Below are 20,000 nucleotides of genomic sequence, written 5' to 3' on the forward strand. Positions count from 1 at the left end.
TGTTTTTTCTAAAAGTGGATTGATGTTTCATAAAGATTGTTTTCCAAATCTTGCTTTAAAATGGGTTTTTGTGTAATCTTCATATCAGGAAACTACCATGAATTAAGATAAAGCCAAAACATACTGAGGACCATTCATGGGTTGAAACTTCTATTCTCTAAATGCAATTTAACAGAGTTAACTTTAACACTAAGGAGCAGCCGTTTAATCTTCAATACTCCTCTGTGGTCAGTAACGATATATAACCACATGTTGTATAAGATAAATTTGAAGAAACTGTGCAGTGCAATAATAATATTTGCGGATGAATGGTAAAAAAAAGTTTTCTTCACCAGGGCACACAATTCAAGTTTCAAGGATGATACAGACAGATGCAGTCTTGAGGCCAGGATGATTTCAGACACCACACCCTACACCCTGGCAGACACAATGTGGACTTTGGATTTATATACCGTATTTACCCGTGTATAATGCGCACCCGTAAATAATGCGCACCCCATTTTTCAAGGCCATCTTCAAAAAACAAATAAATCTGGTAAATGCCCACCAAAAAAAAACTCTTTGTGACATAACAAAAATCCCCTTTTTATTCTACTGTAACACTTAAATAATGAAACAAAAAGGCCACTGTAGCCATCCTACAGTAGTAAATTTTGTCTCTAGAATTACGTTGTACATGTCGTGTTTGACTCAATGGTAAACGTTCCAACCGAATACGGTCCAAAAATTCCTCAAAATCCAACTCTATAAAGTTGGAAGCAAAACGGTCTTCCAAAGGAATAACAAACACTACTATTGAGGTAGAACTACCAGTACACTATATAAACAACAGTTCCAAAGCGAATGATTGCGGTACACTAAGCTTACAATCTAAAATGTTTCAGTCCCATACAACGGTACCTTTACGTGTCCTAAAATACTTCAAAGTCTGACTCTGAGTCAGATGCAAAAAGTTCCTCCAAAAAGATTCATCATCTGATGAACAGTCATGCACAAAATCATCCTCAGAACCATCCAAGGAATTGGTGATGCCACACTTTAAGAACGATCTCGCAACAATTTCTCGGGAAATGTCACACCACGCCTCGCTGATGCACTGACACGTAAGTTCTTCAGATGGTTTCTTTTGTCTTCCCGTGGCTGTTAGTTCATGGATGCCTTCAGCCATCCAGCTCATCCACTTTTGCCTGACTCTGTCCTTGAATGGCTTGTTTAAACAGATGCCTAAGGGCTACAGCAGGGAGGTAAGTCTGCCGGGAATAACTGCTAAATCAGTGTTTTCCGTTAAATTCAGTAAATGCTTGATTTCCTCAGTCTTGTGGGCTTCGAAGGAATCGAACACAAGAAGGCTCCTTCGACGCCCAAGACCTCTGATGCAAGAACGCCAAACCTTGTCTATCCAAATTTTCTTTATCTCGCCGTCCATCCAGCCCTTTTCTTGAACGGCCACGACAACTCCATGTTTGTTTGCTTGAAAATGACCAGCGGTTTAAGTTTGGAGCTATCTCCTACGCATGCCAACACAACGGTCAGGCCACTTCTTTCATTTCCGGTAGTACGAATCTTCACAGTTTTGGTTCCTGTTGCTGCAACAGTTTGATTTGGCAGCATGTTGAACTGAATACGACTTTCATCCATGTTCGCAACAAGATGGAGGGGATAATATTTGGACTCGTCGTTGCCTGATAACAAATTGGTGGAACTGCATGATTTTCTCCTCATAGTCGGGTGGAAGACGTTGAGCTAGCGTTGTTTTCTGGCACAGCGACAAGTCGTTCCTCTTCATGAATCTTTGACACCAATGGTTTTTAAACTGACCGGCGGGGATGTCATACTGAGGATCTTTAGAAAGTTCCAATGCTTTTGGCCTGACCATGTTTTGTTAAATTGCTAAACCATCGTTACGCTTCTCTGTGATCCAGGCCATTAAATCTTGCTCAGGACGAGGCCACGTGGCTTCCCTTTCACAATCTGCACATTTCAGAGGCATTTGCTGAAGGTTTTCCTTGCTTTTTCGCCAAAGATGGATATTGTTTTCCGCAATAGCAAACTCTCGCTGGGATGCTCGATTTCCATGTTGTTCTGAAAATTGTATAATCCTTAACTTCTCTGCTGTGGTGTAACTTTGTTGTTTCATGCCTACTGCTCCCAATGCTCATAAGTTACATTGATCAGAATAAAGACACTTTGGACAATTTTCTTTTCATAGTGGTAGTGATATTCTGTTAAATCGATTTTGACTAACTATTATAGGTTATTTGTATCGACAATGGCCTATTAAAGTCTAGTTTATTGTCTTTTCTATCCTTTGTTAACCACACACGTATGCAAATAAGGGTAAAGATTACAAACAAATGGTTCCGTGTATAATGTGCAGTGCAATTTTTGAACAATAAATCTTGGAAAATAAGTGTGCTTTATACACAGGTAAATACGGTAAAGTCAGCACGCACTGTGAACATTGCAATTTTTGTCATTTTTATTTTTGTTTTTATTTGAGCATTACGTTGCACATGAATTTTTCAGTTTCTTTCAAACCACTTATGAAGAGGGAGTACCCGCAAAACATCTGGTTCACACTTTAAATTCTCCGGTACAAATCTAACCTATTTCCTTTACCAATCATTTGCAAATACGGTATAACCACATGTTCCTGGTTTATTCTTCAAAAAGGTTTTCTTTCGTAAACAGGCCTGTGCATGCAAGATGATCACAGACATTTGTCTGATATAAAGACAAACTCTTTCACTCAAAAAGTAAAAAGTAAATAATTAATTCACCTTCTTTTACATGTAAAAACTACGTAAAAAAGCAAAAAGGTTATAACTATGCTTTGCAAAAGTGTCAAGTATTTTGCTTCTCAAGTTAATTTCATAGTGCATGTCTTTCTGTCTCCACCTGCATGGTCGAAATTTAAAAAAAAAAAAACAGTCACGATTTTGTGACAAGATACAGAACGTCACAAGTTAGCAAATTTTAGTCGCAAAGTACACATATACTCTGTAGCGCAAGCTCCTCTATATTTCTAACCTGCGATCAGGCCCATTTTTAGCTTCGCCCATATGTTCTCTTATGTCATCACTCGCTAAAATTGGGCCTGACCAAAAGTCTCTCAAGAATTCCGGACGGTCTGCCAAATTTTGGCCAACCAAACTCGTGATCTAATTGGCTGTTGAAACGCCGGAAGTGAAAATGCCATCGTGATTGCGCGGAGCTCACGCAAAGTCCTCAAGACTAATCCTCCACAAATGTACGAAAAACTTAGCTCCCTTCTGTTCTTACAATGCCGTGGACGGTGCCACTTGATTTTATTTGTTTAAATGGAGATATGCCATCTGAAACATCTCATAACTTGTCCAGAATCGGGTTTGAATCTCTGGAATGAGTGAAATTAACGATTCCGTTGTCGAGCTCTGTGGCCATCGGGTTGAAAGTACTTTGGCACAAACTTCCTGATGTTTTGAAAGCTAAATAGCTGGTTCTTCCAAATGGTAATGAAAGCCGATGCATATTGGTTTCCTGGATGAGACAGGGGACATATATATCAACAGGAGGAGATGCTGATAAAATCGCAAGTTACACGAATGCATGTTTTGAATATCTGTGTATCAAATGGCTTTATTTATTTACTGTACATGACACGGTTTGTTTGCACACTTCATAATATTTCCAGTTGATTTAACTTAAAACTTGCACTCCAGAAATTAAAATGGCAAGTTTCCAGAGAGATCAATTGTACAACAATAAAAGAAACTTTGCGAGTCCATCTTACTGTTCGTACTCCATCAAAAAATTAACAGCCAAACTTATCATGATATTACTGCGCGCAATTCTAGAAATACACTGCAACTGAAGATATTACCCGAAAAAATCACCAAAGAAATCTTCATGGGCAAACACGTTAAAGGAATAATGTATTTCCAAATCATCCAACGACAAAATGCTAGGTTATCTCAATTACAAATTAAGATGTCAAGCTTAAAAGATTGCATATTCACCGGCCTTTGCCGCAATATAGTCGTCGAAAACATTTCCCATGCTTTAAATGTGTTTTTCTCAAATTAAAGCCAACGGTAACTTTTGAATTCGTTTATAATATTCCTCCCACGGTAATTAACTCTGGTCAAAACAAAATAGCATGAATCTGCCGTCCACGCGTGTATTGGTGTAATGGAAGTAAATTTGATTGGCCGGAAGGAATTTCGAAGAGGAATTTGGTCAGGCTCTATTTTTCGTTTCACCAACTCGACGTACCACGCGAAACTAAAATAGAGCCTGATCGCAGGTTACTATATTTCAGTCTAACTAACTTCTTACTAATACTAGAGTTTAGAAAAACACCACCTTCAGGCAGCCCTAAGGCCAACAGTTTGCAAAAATATACAGTTAAGTAATAAAGGTTATTCCACGAAAGGACTGAGAGTTTCCAATAAATGGATAAAATATTCCTTGTCAACCAAGTGAGAGCAAACAAGCTAACAAAGCCATTTGAATAATTTAAATAATTAAACAATTTCATAAATTAGAACGTTTTGACCTCACCTTGCTAGTAGGGGATTAAGTGGAGGCTCAGCCTCCATAAATGACCAGATTTTATTCAGTAAATCCTAACAAGGAAAGAGTAAATTGCATGAGAGTTCAGAACATTATATACACATAGAATACCCCTGTTGCTTTGATTTTACTTAGCAATGACATACTGAATTTCAAACTGTCAGTATGAAAGAGTGAAAGTCCATGCTAACCCTGCCTATCATCTAATTAAGTAGGCACATACAGGAGAATAGGGGTCAATGGTTTGGAAGAACACTTGTGATTTTATGATATACCCACATTGTAATCAAAATTAAAGTGCAAACGTTTTTTCATACCTCATTGTTTGTTAATTTGTCAATGATGGCATAAACATCAGCAGTTAACACTTCACAAGCAGTATTGGGGTGTCTGGAACAAGAACCAATATTATTAATTAAACACCTGTATACGACAAAGGTGATATGTAAATTAAACGATATTTCACTGCTCCATTTACCGTAATTCTATCTACCGGTAACACTGGCCAAGCTTTGTGTAACAAAGCTGACATTTGTTCAAATGTTAACTGTTGTTATTCCAAAGAGCCTGCTGAAGCAAAAGAAAGTTTAGGGAAGCAGCAGAGTGCTGCCACTATCTTCTTTAGGATCCAGGATAGTACAAATAATACCATATTGTTAATTTCATTGTTGTCTTCAGCAAATCCACATCAAATTTATATGGTGCCAAATTAGAGAACGCTCTTTCAAAAAGTCTTTGTCAATTGGCATAGAAAATTCTTCATTAAGTTAAAGTGGCCTTACTTCAAGAGGTTTTCACTGCCAGGATAAATGATAAAATCTATTCACCTCGAGAAACAAATTTTCCCTTTTCTCACACGTCACAGAAAAGAGAGAAAAACATTTTATGGTGCTAACATTTTACAAAAGAAAACGGTTTGAGGCTAGTTTCAATTCTTAAAAAGGAGAAGTGATCCTAACCACATATCTGAACAATTTAAACAATAATTGTCTCTTATAGACATCTGAAAAATTCAGGTGGCTTCAGCCACTGAGGTAAGTGCAGGAATCAGTTCTCCCTTTCATGTATAACCCACACTTGAAATACCTGTAGACAAATTTATTTATATTTATTTCTTCCTTACAGAAATAGTCACTGTTTATTGACAAATTTTCCAACTACTGAACAAAAATAAGCCATTGCCTAAACAGCTAATGCACCTTTGAACCAGGTCGCTCAAAGTTAAGCTTGGTTAATTACGGTAAACCAACCAGCACCAAATACCGTGAAAACCAAGAGATGTAGTTAAATACAATTTAACCTAGTTAACAACGAGGAGCAAGCGTTATAGCTGTGGGCATTGTTATTTAGCATTGCGTTGCATCTAAGCGTTGTTTTCCAGCCAATGGACTTTGTTGTCTAGCATTGCGTTGCATCTTAGAGTCGTGTAGTGTCTTAGCATTACATTATATTCTTACCATTGTTTTTTAGCGTTGTATTGATTGTCAAGACTTTTCAACCATTACACCCCTATTTGCAGTGCGTGCAGTCAGCAGCCCCAGTTTCTAAGGTCAGTCCTTTAGCAACGGTCAGCGGTCTACTCATCATGCGTGCAGCTCGGCGGTATGTTACTATGTGGTTAGTCGAGCATTCAGTTTTGCGGTTCGTTTGGAATTGCGTTCCCCCTCCCTACCCTTCCCATTCTATATCTTGGTAGCTGGGGTTGTTTTAGTCTGGCATGTTTGCAGTCATCTCGGCTCCTTTTATTTGCCAGTTATTTTTTCATTCCTTTATTTCAATGGTTTTCATTATTATTATTATTATTATTATTATTATATATTAATTAATTATTGTTATTATTATTATTAATTATTGTTATTGTTATTGTTATTATTATTATTATTGTTACTATTATTGCTATTATTTTACTTTAGTCTATTTTGATAGGATTCCACTGAATGTTTTTCAGTGTGACTGGTGCCCATGTTGGTGTTGTCTTATTGTAATTTGTTTATCCCTTTGAAGGAGTGGGAGGGGGGTTGTAGCTGGGTTGTGGATACTTCTGGCCATGGGGGTGGTTCCATCCCACAGGGGTTGGGTTCCTGGCCAACTGACCGTAGGGTTGTTTTGGGCACCAGACCTCCACTTGCAACGAATGCTGTTAAACACTGGCTAGCTTCGACCTTAATTTGAGCCACCTGCCCCTTTTTGGCAAATCAGTAACAAGGTGTGACAGACCACGAATTTTCAAAATAATAATAATAATAATAATAACAACAACAACAACAATAATAATAATAACAACAACAACAACAACAATAAAAGATTCATATAGTGCCAAGATCCTAATGTTCAAAGGCACTTAGAAAACATCTACAACAAATTATAAAAAAAAAATTTAAAGAAACTGACGAAGTGTTTCTGATATCATAAGGAAGAGCACTCCATAATGTCAGTGCTAACATGGAGTAGTATCAAGATTGTGCCATATACTGTAAATTTTAAAATTAAGACGGAGTCACAATAATACTTGTTAAGACCTGCTTTTCCCATCTATTCACAAGCCATGCAAAAATACCTTTCAATTAGTAGACACCATCCTTAATACTTTACCAAAGTGGATAACAAAATATAACATAAAAACACTTTTCCAGGAAGTACTTTAAATTATGCATACGACCACAAAACTAATTCCCAAAAGTACATGTATATGGCCCTTATCACTTCTTTCGTGAAGTGCATTTAGTGTATTTTTGTTCGCACAAGCACTGGAGTTTATTACTCACTATGTCCCCATTAACCCTTTAATGTCCAAAACGGCCAGACTTAGTATTTTACTCTGTCTAACGCCAGGCAATTTTACTCGTCAATGGGGAACCCCCAGGAGTCAATGAGTTAACCTCAGACGAATTTGTTCCATCAAATTAACATGCAGAATGCACTATCATGAATCAGGAAATTTTCAGTTTTAAAACAGTGAATATTATTTGAACAATGAAAGACCAAGAAGAATTTTCTCTGGTAGACACGATGCCCGATTTATTAATTTAAAGAACATTTGTTTCATTTTTGTTAGCTCTTGAGGAGTAACAGAATAAAAAAATTGTGAGAATTGTTATTTTCTTAAAAGGTTGTGCTATTCTTGCATCCCTAAATTCCTATATATCATACAATTAGATTTACTGTACATTTTGGAAAATACACTAAGACTGCATTTCAGGGTGTATTTTTTTCATGAATTTCTGAAGACGCCCTCCAGAATCCCTCCTTGGTGGTAGAGGAGGCCAATCTCTCCTTCCATATTCTCCCTAAACAATAAGTACATGTAAACCAAGATGTGGATTGCTGGTCAGTAGAAAGCCTAATTTCTCATACAACTCAGAAAACCACTGGCAACCCTGAATGAAGGGACAACGACTTTGATATTATTTGAATCAATATTTTCAGAGACCAAGTTGTTTATAGATGTTTTCCCCCACAAAACTAGATCTTCACAACCAATCATAAGGTTGATAAATAATACTAATTATTATTATTAACTCCATTGACTCCTGGGGGTTTTCCATTGAAGAGTAAAATCATCTGGCGTTAGACAGAGTAAAATACTACATGTAAGTCTAGGCGGTTCAGGTGTCAAAGGGTGAATGGAGACATTCACCCTTTCAGTGAGTGATTAAAGAAAAGCTTGGCCTGTGAAAATCTGGTATGGAAATTGCATAACCCTCTCCTGCCTTAATAACGAACATTGCAATACCAGGCTAACGTTTTCATCACCTCCTGCACCCTCCGAAGGCTTGCCTGTTTTCATAATAAGAGTCTGACAATGACACAAACATTATTTATAATGATAATGCACAGAAGAAATTCCACTATGTCACTATTTATCCCATGCCGATTTCCCATAAAGAAAGCTAGATACTTGGTGGAAGGTAAAGTGTTTGCAAACAAGTTATATCTTGTAACATGTACTGGAATGTGAAACAATAATGTTCTTTTGAAATACTTACTTATATTTCACACAGTCATCTTTGCTTTCATCTGGTGATTGTAAAACTAGGTCCACTAGTTCCTCTAAGATCTCTGGCCTAAGAAAACTGAGTTTAAAAATTAGGAATATAGGTAAGTATAATTTCAATGACAGGAAGCAGTTAATTATCTTAATTTCATTATGTGCAATCTCTTCGTCTACAAACGAGAAACAAATTTAGTTGGTATGGCGAACAGTTATTGCATTGGCATGAGCTTCTGTGTTGGACGATGACCCATATTCTCAAGCTTACAGTATACAAATGTGCCATTTAAATTGAATCTGTAACCTTACCAAAGAAATATGTTCTACCAACATGAAAGTCATTGAAAAATGTGTATTTATCAATAATTGTTGTTACAACTTGGAGTGTTCCAATAACTTCTTTGTGCATTAACCAGGTGTTGCACGAATCAAGTTGCACATGACCTGCTTTGGATGCCCTGCTACTCACATAGAGAAGGCTGGTGAAAGGTCATAGACCATAGGTTTAGGAGATATGAATCTTGCTCACTGACTAGGTGGTGATTGGAAGTTCACAGTTTTCACTCCTCTTAACAGAGGCATTCAGATTTTTCTCTTACTATACTCAGTCACCACAATGAATCCAATTTTTCACAAGTTGGGCAGATTTAAAATTGACCATCATCTCTTTTAAAATAAATATTATTCATTTTCTTGATCACACTGGTACATTGTAGTTTCAAGAAAACCAACTTCAAAGTAATAAGCAATAAAAACTAAATAAAGAAAGAGATGAGATCAAAACTAAATGCAAATGGCAACAGAACATGAAAAATTGACAAAAAAATAAGCATATTCTTTCACATTCCAAAATATAATTATATTTTTTTTACAAATTAGCATGTAAAACAGAGAAAGTTATGACAAGTTGTGGATAAATACGGTAATACAAAGAACCGCATGTCAGACTAAAATGGTTGACAGGCTGTATGTTTAATTTAATACAGCAAAACCATTTCCTGAATCATTAGGTGCTAGGATATTTATTTATAGCACCAGAAACATCTAAATGTCCCCTTAAATTGAGGTCAACTATTCTTCCCTTTCGACTCTGCCAATCTCCTGTACTAACGAGTAAAGGATAATTATGTGGTTTCATAGAGCTAAGGTCCAGTTTCGTATCGTACGATCGTTTGCTAACTGGCCATGAATTGTCCTCCTATGTACGTACGAAGTCAAAACTGCTAAGATTCTTTGATAAAATATATATATACATCTTTGGTCTAGACGTCAAATTCTGACCAAAAACCAACGCAATATCTAAACAGCTCAGGTAAGCAACGCTATTCTAATATCGAACGAGGGAAATTTTTAACTCACAAGTCAATCAGCTTCCTATTTTGTGATTTCGTTTCTTGGAGCACATCATCTTCGTCCAGTATTTCGCCCAAAGTACAGTCCTAGTAAAAGGAACCAAAATTTTCAGGAGAAATTTCTCCGCAAGAAAATATCAACTTGTTTGCTCAAGTGAAATACACCGTAGTCGTTTGTAGGGAGGAATTAAACTCGTCTCAAGCTTACCTCTCTCGTCAACATGGTATCTATAGCAGACGTAGGATGCAAATCGAATTTCCAAAACATTTTTCCTCTCGTTATTAGCACCACTTCTATAAAATCTCTCGAAAAAGCAGGCCTTGCATAGATCTAGCCAGCTGCAAAAAAATGTTTGCATCAAATTCCACAAGAGTTGCAAGGAACGAAATTCGTGATGCAGTCCATCCAAAGTTGTACTTGGTCACAACTCCGTTCGCTTAAAAAGTAAATCAAGATGGCCGCTTCAGCTCTTCAACGCCATTTTTTTTTCAAACCGCTAATGTCTTCCACCTTTTGATAAAAGTTCCACGAAAAGAGACAGAATTATAAATCCAATGCTATTTCCAGGATGGCTGTTTTTGGCTGTCGTGACCACATGCGCTCGAAATACTTCGTTTTACATCACAGAACCGACGTTGTTTTGCCACCATTAATGAGCTGATATGTTAGGCACCTTAACGACCTTGTAAAAAAGATAAATTAATAAGAACGTTCCGTGGGTCTAACGGCGGGAAACGAATCGCTCTGCTATTATGAGGCAAGGATGGAAAAGAAAATGATAATAAGTTTATATGGACCATAATATGTTTTGCTCATTTGGGCACGTGATTTGTGATTCAAGATGGCCGCCAGTGCAGTCAGATTGCCATGTGGGAGGGGAGGGCCCACTTGCCAGCCATCTAACCCAAGTCACTATCTTAACCTGTAGAATATAAAATATGCACCACCAAGTGAAAATGAGGGGACAGAGAAGGAGGCTCCCGGTCCAGCCCTTGGGATATGTCATGTCCACGAAGGTTATTTTTTTTAACGAGCGGAAGTCTTCCGAGACGTCCGCATGCAGGCCAACCTAGCCTCGGTCCGATGTTTGAAAGAAAATATATATTCATCAGCCTTCCACGTGCGTTATCATTTTCTCTTTTCACTCAGAACCTGAGAGCGAGGCAAGACTGCATGCGGACGTCTCAGAAGACAGACTTCCGCTAGAACAAAGACTTCCGCTCGTCTAAAAATAACTTTCGTGGACATATCATATCCCGGCCAACGCCTTGAGCCTCCCTCTCTGTCCCCTCATTTTCTCTTGGAGCCACGCTTACTGCGCCTTTCAATAACATGCGGACTCTTAAATTCAAAGGTCAACCGACAAATGCGTTTTTCGCTACCGTCAATCAAATGTTCTGCCGCTCCTCCCAGCTTCCGACTATGTTGACTGAACTGGACTCAACGATGTGATTTGATTACTACGCACCCCCTGCGCACTCGACTCCAAACTACAATTGTTGGAGTTCCTCTTCTTTAGAGATCTTCGTCTCATTATGTGATACAACTTCTCAAATGATCCTATTTTTTCATAAGTAGACCTCCGCAGTTGCGGCGGAAATCGAGCCTATCTTGTCATTCAAGGTGAAGGTATGTGCATCCAAACGGGATCAGTCGGGGCTGTCAATTAATGAATCGCATCAGTTTGCAAATAATCATTCATAATGGGATTTCATATTTGGTAATTGGGATTTAGGCCAAAATCAGCCTGGGGCTGGGAACTGTGATTTGGTACCCACTTCTTCGACCCTGTATATAGATCCGGTCCGAAGCTTTGGCGAACAAAATACACGTATGAAGTTCTTATATTCGAGACGCAAAAGTACGGAACTTAATACAATGTTAATAGAACTGTGTAAGCAAGGACCAGCCAACTGGACACGATCTTCGTTTTTTTGACGCAACGAATAGATGATAAGAACAGATGTCGTATCCTGGAGAAACCGCGCCGCATCGGACTTGTGGTATCTTCTCCTACAAGACCAACACGGATAACATCAGACGTTTCACTTGCACTCGCAATCATGATATCAGACCCTCGATTGTCTTCCTTGGAAGCATATGACCAGAGTTAATATATGAAAGGCATATACCGGTATTTGACTGCTGAGAAAATCATTGCAAGTTAAGATGTGGATTATCGCAGTTGTAAACGTTACCGCTGAGCAGCGTTCTCAACGAACAAAAGGCATACCATCCCCCACCCCCACCCCCTTATTCCGCTCAAGCCTGGATTTTCAGGCATTCCTTTCGTTACTGCTCAAGAGACACTCTGCATGACCGTGTCACGCGACCTTGTCAGTCATAAAAAGTGGTCGTGGTACAAAATAGACGACAGAAATGGAAATAGGAAGAATGTCAATTTTGAGGCCACTGAGGTTTCAGTGCGTGACTTTAGAGCTCTTTTCAATAAAAATCTCAGTTAATCTTTATAAAGCATTAAAATCATTGTAAAATCTCTCACCAAAGTGTCAGTGGCCTCAAAAATACACCTTATTCCAAAATGGCGGCCATTCTAGTATTCTTTTGTTTCCATGCAAATTGGCCCTTATGGCCTCGCTTTCAAACGTAAATTCAAAAGAATATTTTGAACGATGGGGACAAAAGAATACTAAAATGGCCGCCATTTTGGAATAATTAATATAAGGTGGAACAAAAAGACCTTATTCACGATGGCCGCCATGTTTGATTTGCTATTATCATGCAAATTAGCTACTCACTTCTAAAATGTACTTTTAGCAATGATATTTCAATATTTCGACAAGCCTCGAGTCGAATGTTTTCCTTTAAAAGCCGATTTTCCACAATTTGCCTTTTTTGCAATGTTTGCACCCCAGCATAACACATGGCTAATTTGCATGACAATTTGAAAGCCAACATGGCGGCTATCGTGAATAAGGACTATTTCATCATGCTCTTTCTATTTCTGGCATCCACTTTGTACCAGGACCATTTTTAGTGAGTGACAAGGTCATGTGAAAAGGTGGTGCAAAGGGCCTAGAGCTGGTGACGTTAAAAAACGCGATGATCTGCACACGTCCTTAGCCTTGTTACACTATACGATTGTTCCTCTACCACAAAATGCCATCAGCTCCCGCCACTCCAGCCCAGACAGTGTTCCGGGACCCTTCAAAAACTCATAAAGTAATTTATGGCGTAGCTAACATACCAGGGAAGCGTTTTAGGAATGGGGAGAGGAGAAAACCGGATAACCCGAGAAAAACCTCTCGAAGAAAAGTCTGGGAAGTGAACTCGGCCGGCCACATTGATGTGAGGCAAGTGCTCTAACTGCTGCCCTATCCCTGCTCTTCCGTGTTGATCCCTGCAAAAAAACTCTAAAATGGAAAGTCCTCTCAGTTATCTTGTTTGTGCCTCTACAAGACGTCAACATATTTTTTTCTCTTGTCCACGCACCTTACCAAAGGTCAACAATCATCTGTCGAGGGATCCAAAAACCGCCATGAGAAAACTCAAGATATTATTATTTAACAATTATTCCATTGGCGCTTGTTGGATATGAGATGGTAAATAGCCAACGAGGCGAGTAGCGCCGAGTTGGCTATAACCAGTCTCATGTCCAACAAGCGCGAATGGAATAATTGTTTTATTAAATTCCTTAAACTCCAAAAAATTGGAAGTACGAAATTCGAGCGAAAAAAGAGGGAAAATCTAGGCGAAATCGAAAAAACGTGATGAAGATGCGATGTTGTGTAATGGATTGTGGTCAGACAGACGTAGGCTCATCACAAAAACACTTCTTGCCATTTCGCGTACTTCTAAACGTCGGAATTGATCCAAACTTTCCCTAAAAAAATTTTTTTTTCTTTTTCGGGTTTATTCAAAGAGAAATTTCGCTTTCCGGCGAAAAAAAAACTGAGTTTAGCAACGCTTAGCGCAATCATTTACCACATAAGGTCAAACTAAGGTATATACAGAATACAGAATACAGAACTTTATTTTACGTGGCACTCCACTTAGCTAAAAGCTACTTTACAGGAAGCTGAGCTGATAAGCGAGATTGAGTGAACCAATCAGAGCACGCAGAATGCATTATCCGAGGTTGAGAATTTAATAACAATTATTAGTATCACCCAACTAGTGGACTAATGCAAATACTGCATCATGATTGGCTACGCTACTAGAGGACTATTAGTAATATTCCTCGAGTAGCGAAAAGCGTGAGACTTTCTTTAGTTTAATTCCCAAATAAATATTTCTTTAACATGCATTTGCTAACTTTATTATTGCCTTTTCTGTCCGACTAGTTGGGTGATACTAAAACAATTAGACTCTTCGCCCTTAAGGGCCACGGGTCTAATTGTTAATTAGCGACAGTTTAAGAGTCAATAGGCCACTTCCATAAATGGCGACCACATTTACATTCTTTTGTATTTATGTTAATTAGACCTACAGCCCTCACTTTGAAACAAAAATTCTTTTGAAATTTGCTCGTCCTAGCGAGGCTAGAAAGGCTTATTAGCATTAAAACAAAAGGATATATTATTTGGCCGCCATTAGGATACCCTGCGAGCAGAGTCTCTTTCGATCTTCCTAGATAATTCGGGAAGAGGAAAGTAGACTCTGCTCGCCGCCTCCACATTCTCTGATTTGCCGCTCATCCAAATAATTGGATGAGTCAGTCCAGTTTCGACTTGTCAAACCTGTTTTTTAATTTTCGCACATGATCAATCGCCACGCGTCATCAATATTTGAAATTTACAACAGCGTGGCAATTTTAACTGTTAGAATTCCCATGAGTTTTTCCTGTGTGTTTCGGTTTAATACAGAAACTAGTCTGACCGAAACCTATAAATTTTTCAGTAAAAAAAGGAAATGGAATTTTAAGAGTATGGACTATCTTGAGTTTCCGATGAAATCATTACTTGATTGTCGTGTGTTTGCCAGAGTTGTTGGAAAATATGCCGACTGTTTGTTTTCGTTTGGTGCTTTTGTGGATACTGGTCACGCGTGACTGACACCGAATACATCAATCTCGTTCCCAGAGTCTTCGTTCCCCTTGAGCAACCCGACCCGCTGGTCAAAGGGAACGAAGACTCTGGGAACGAGATTGCGAATACAATTAAATTTTTAACGCACGCTCAATACGAAATGTGGAGGCTGTTTCCTCTTCCCGACTTATCTAGGAAGATCGAAAGAGACTCTGCTCGCAGGGTACCATTATGAAAGAGGTCGATGGGTAGACTCTAACCAGTTCCAACAGAGGTCATGGGTTCCGATCCCGTTGAAGCCGCCTGAATTTTCCAGGTGTCTGTAAAGTGACAATTCCTTAAATTGTCCAGTTAAGCGCAAGGATCACTTCTTTCTTCCGCCTATAGCCCGCACAACTGACACACATTTCTTTCATGGGTAAAATGGCTAACTTCCATCCACTTCATTTCCATCTGCCAACTGTTATGGTAAATGTGACTGACGGCGAGGAAAACCCACACCAGACATGGTTTGAGGTTTCTTTGGTTTGAAGATGAATGAATACAACTTTCAAAAGTTAGAATTCAATACGCAACGGTTGTACAATCCAGGTGGGTGAGGCGATGTAAAGGCTTCCATATGCACGCCCACTGGGGCCTTTTTCGTACGGAAGCACGTATTAAACATAGAGTTGTCAGATCGAGTGTTAATAAAAGACAATATGACTTGCCAACTCTACAGCATGCGTTACCAAGTAAAGTATGGTATGACGATGACGCGTTTTCGAATATTGTCCGAGATACAGTGGTGCAAAACTGCATTTATGGGGAAAAACCTCGGCGTTTAGCTGCTTTTCACAGAACAGTGAACAATATAAAGTAAATTCCTTGTAAATGCAAACCCTTTCTTCTTACATGAATCAGAATTGGTCGACTACAGTCTTCAGTTTTTTTTTTTTAAGAACCTTTTTAAGTAATGATCCGTGTAAGGTGGATAGCAATTTCCTTTGTTATGCGGCAACGGGGCTTTCCCCACATAGGAATGTTATCATTTTTACACCGAGAATGCATAAACCTACAGGAGAGCCGTTAACGCAATAAAATTCATTTACAGCCCACTTTGAAAGGGTGTTTTTTCGTGTTAAAAGATTTTGACCAAAAACAAGAGTAGAAAACAAAAGCCAAGAAAAGATTACAATTTTACAAGTTACCCCCATACGAATTCTGTGGGATTCATTTCAACTGAGACCAGATGAGAAGATGGAAGATGGTTGGACAATAGGGATGAATAAAATACTGCTTTTATAAAGTTTTGTTAACTTTTGCTGTTTAAGCCAATCAGAAGTAAGTACAGACAATAGAAAAGTTATCACCTTTTTGCATACCAATTGAATTCCAACATGTTCGTTGCCGTTGTTGCTATCGTTCTTATCTGGACCGTTTCTTAATAAGAACGTTAAGGCGGAGATTAACAAAAATTTTAAGAACGTATTCTTTGATTGCAGTCACGTGATAAACACGACCATGGTGGTGCCAAAACAACAGAAAAAATTGGCCCAAGTTTTGCATAATAATGAGGTCAAATTCCCAAAGGACTTTTTCGCTATTGTTCTTTCCATCAACATGGCTGCCGTGACGTCAAATGCAATCAAAGAATTCAAAACATTACTCAGGTTGAGAGTCGATTTACAAATTTTGCTCATTTGTATTTGTAATGGTAACAGAACTGATTGGAGTCTAATTCGGTCTGTAATCATACTTGTGATAACAAAATCGGACGACCGCTCAACGAGAGTCCGATTTGATTACAGACCGAATTGAACATGACTTGAACATTTTGAGTGGTGGGGAGAAAAAAGGAGGAAAACAGAAAATCTATTTTTCTCTCCAGTTTCTTAAAAAGTGAATACAAATCGTAGACTCTTCAGCGTAAAATTTGATGCTCCAAAAATAAGAAATGCTTTAACACATAATAACAAAACACCATCTCTTTTCTGATTCATATCCTCAATCAAATATAATATTGGTACAGAATAAAAACTTCTTTACGTTGTCACTTTCCCTTAAATATATTACCTTATCTGTATCTGAATTACTGATAAACAAATCATGAACCACTCAGCATAAAATTTAAGAAATGTTCAAATATCTAATGATGAAATCCTAATCTCTTTGAAATTCAGAGACACGTGAGATTGTTATTCAAAACTAGAATAAAAAGTTCTTTATGTTCTAACGATTTCCGAAGATAACATTTCCATATCAGTATTAGAATTATTCCATAGACATGTATGCAGGAGTAAATGACTTGTTGCTTATGACAAACATAATTATCTCTCTCTTAAGTTCTTGTTTTCTCTGACTATGCATATTTAGAATGGCTTCTCTCATAATGAATTGTCATTTTTGCCAATCAATATACTCTGTCTCTGATTTTGCCCCAAGTGCATAAATTAACTTTTGAATTGCACAGGAAAAAATGCAGTAAGAAATAACTAGATGAAGAACACTTTCACTCTAACTAAAGGTACAAGTACTAGTCAGAACAAGAAATGCTACCCGCTCTTATCGTTTTAATTTTCACCTTGTAACAGGAAACAAGAAAATTACAGACTATAAAACAAAAGTATAAAGACAGAGCCGCAAGAATCCACTGTAAAAAATTATAAAAATTATACTTTCGGTTTCCTCATTCAACCTTGAGGTCACGTTAATATTTCTTTCTAAATTTGATTTGTATTAGGAAAGACTGATATCAGTGACATTATTACTCCTATTGTTATTACTGAACCAAACCACCCTTGTTCGATGGCTGGCACATTTGAATAACAAAAAGAGTGCTTATACATTCTCATACATTGAAATCTGACTATTCAGTAAAGCATAAAAATTAGATATTATCTTTTGAGCTACTGGTAATGTATACAATAAAATTGTCACAAGTTAGAACACCTTTTATGACAGGTGGTAACCTCTTGGTATTTTATCTTTAACTTATGATATTTGCAATTCCTTTTTTTCAGTCAAGTGTGTATAACTTGAGTTTATCTTTTGTGCAAATTTTACCATGTCTTGCTGGCCAGTAATTCAATCACCTTAAAGAAGCCAATAATCTGACCATCTGGTTTCACTGGCCCATTATGGTTAATCCAGGTGACCAGTAATCTTCGCTATTTGTTTTGTTTTTTATTTTAGAAAATTTTATTTTACTGTAGATAAAGCAAGACAGAATTAAACTTGCTGTTATTTCTTTTCCAGTCAATTCTTCTCAAAATTTCATTAATGATATCCTAATCCATTTTCCACTGTCAGGATCCTCTTGATGACATCATTGTAGACCAGGGAAGCTGCATCCAGTCCCCAAATGAAGTCCAAGTGTTGCCACCCCTCTATATATTTATCATACCACATCTTGGGCAGTACCTGCTTTAACCTTTTCACATCTTTAGGATCTGCAAGCCAATCATTTCCACCCCAGTAAATTGCAACAGGAACATCCACGGCTGAGGCATTGTACTGCGGTGGAGAGTCCTGCCAAAAAGTAACATTTACCTTGAATCCTTTGTCGATGAACAAACTGTCTTTTTTCTTACCATGTGTAAGGGAAATATAAATCAACTCATAACTTTAGTAAATACATTGTGCAGGCTGAGCGTAGCTCTGAGACCAACAATAAATTAAATAAAGTTAGCAGATGTTTTAAATTTTCCATTGCATTAGGAGTTTTCAAAGCTATTTTACAAGCACATACTGCTTTGCATGCAACAAGAGAAGATCCAGTACAGGTGTATGTGTTCCTTAGGCTGGGGTAAGATTGGATTTTGCATCTCTCATATCAAATAAGATTTGTTTGGTTAAGAGTTGCAATTACCAACATTAATTGTTTTAACCATTTTACTTTTATACTGGGTGTTCCAAATTAGCCAACAATTGTTGTAGGCTGCATCATGATAATTTCAACAACTATATACAATACAATACAATACAATACAATACAATAATAATTATTTATTAAACTCTCCCCAAAGGGCCTTTTCAGAGCTTAAGTATCTATCTAAAAAAATAAATAAATAAATAATAATAATAAAAGTAATAATAATAATAATAAATAAAAAATCTACCTTAATTACAATGCAATTTAAAATATAGAATAAAAATTTACAATAAGTTAAGAACATTAATATATCAAAGTTACTGGGCAAAAGTTTACAACTTAAGTTAAAACAACAAGTAATAATTAAAATCGACTCATTAGAACATGATTTTGCAACTTGCGTTTAAACATGTTCATCGAGGGGCTCACTTTTATATCACTGGGCAAGTTGTTCAAAATGGTTACTGCGCGGTATAAAAAGCTTCGCTTAAAAGGAAGGCCTACAGTAAAAGTGGAGCTCCTCTGTTATTATTAATTCTATTTATGTTCTATTTATGCTATTTTCATATACTCATGCTTGCTCTTACTTCCGCTGCTTGTCAATGTAATTTCATCTCTTTATTTGGGCTCTTTCTCGCTCTCTATCATTGTTTGTTACTGATATTTTACCTGCTCTCTCATGCTCTCAGGTGCTCTATTACCTATTGAGCATCGCTTAGTTGTCACCTGTATACTATTTTTTTTCTCACTTTTTTCCTCGTTGTATGAAATTTCAAAAAAATACTTACAGCCCCAGACAAAATTGTTGAAACACTTAGCAATACCTTGCCCTGCCACAATGTTGGCAAATGGGCTCAAAAAAGGGAGAGTGAGCCGCAAAAGCTTCCGATCTGTATAGTCGTGTACTGTTCCACGAAATTTTGTCACAGACTGTAGCTTGCTTTTTGGTTGTCTTTAAAATAATAAAATGCAACTTGTCAAATGCAGTAAGCAGACCATGCAAAAAATGTGGGTTCCAGCCAATGTAACCTCCTGCCAAATAACCTGGGTTACCACAGTTTGACATTTTGTGTATGGGCTTACATGAAAAGTTGAATGTATGAACAGATGGTCAGACGATGACGTTATAACCAAAACCAAAATTTCTCGTATCCACGGGTCAAGAAGCCAACCACCCACTCCTGCTAGGATATCCTCCAAGTCCCAAGAAGCATGATGCACTTTGCCCTTTTAACCCTTGAACACTTAAAGCTGCAGCAAG

General features: G+C 37.7%; 2 protein-coding genes across 2 annotated transcripts in view; both read right to left on the reverse strand.

Moving 5' to 3' along the window:
- The window catches only part of LOC138042818 (serine/threonine-protein phosphatase 6 regulatory subunit 3-like), a 36,916-nt gene extending 26,208 nt beyond the window's left edge, over positions 1 to 10,708 (reverse strand). The window contains exons 1-5 of the mRNA XM_068888839.1: positions 10,106 to 10,708; positions 9,905 to 9,984; positions 8,541 to 8,627; positions 4,872 to 4,944; positions 4,543 to 4,607 (exon numbers count right to left, since the gene is read on the reverse strand). Of these exons, the coding sequence (XP_068744940.1) occupies positions 4,543 to 4,607; positions 4,872 to 4,944; positions 8,541 to 8,627; positions 9,905 to 9,984; positions 10,106 to 10,165 (365 nt within the window). The 5' untranslated portion in view covers positions 10,166 to 10,708. The remainder of the gene's footprint in view (positions 1 to 4,542; positions 4,608 to 4,871; positions 4,945 to 8,540; positions 8,628 to 9,904; positions 9,985 to 10,105) is intronic.
- Positions 10,709 to 16,855: 6,147 nt separating this feature from the next.
- Positions 16,856 to 20,000, reverse strand: part of LOC138042825 (lysosomal acid lipase/cholesteryl ester hydrolase-like) — an 18,129-nt gene continuing 14,984 nt past the window's right edge. Inside the window, exon 7 of the mRNA XM_068888848.1 lies at positions 16,856 to 18,396. Coding sequence (XP_068744949.1) covers positions 18,145 to 18,396 — 252 coding nt within the window. The 3' untranslated portion in view covers positions 16,856 to 18,144. The remainder of the gene's footprint in view (positions 18,397 to 20,000) is intronic.

Source organism: Montipora capricornis, chromosome 3 (assembly GCF_036669925.1).
Source record: "Montipora capricornis isolate CH-2021 chromosome 3, ASM3666992v2, whole genome shotgun sequence".
NCBI lineage: Eukaryota > Metazoa > Cnidaria > Anthozoa > Scleractinia > Acroporidae > Montipora > Montipora capricornis.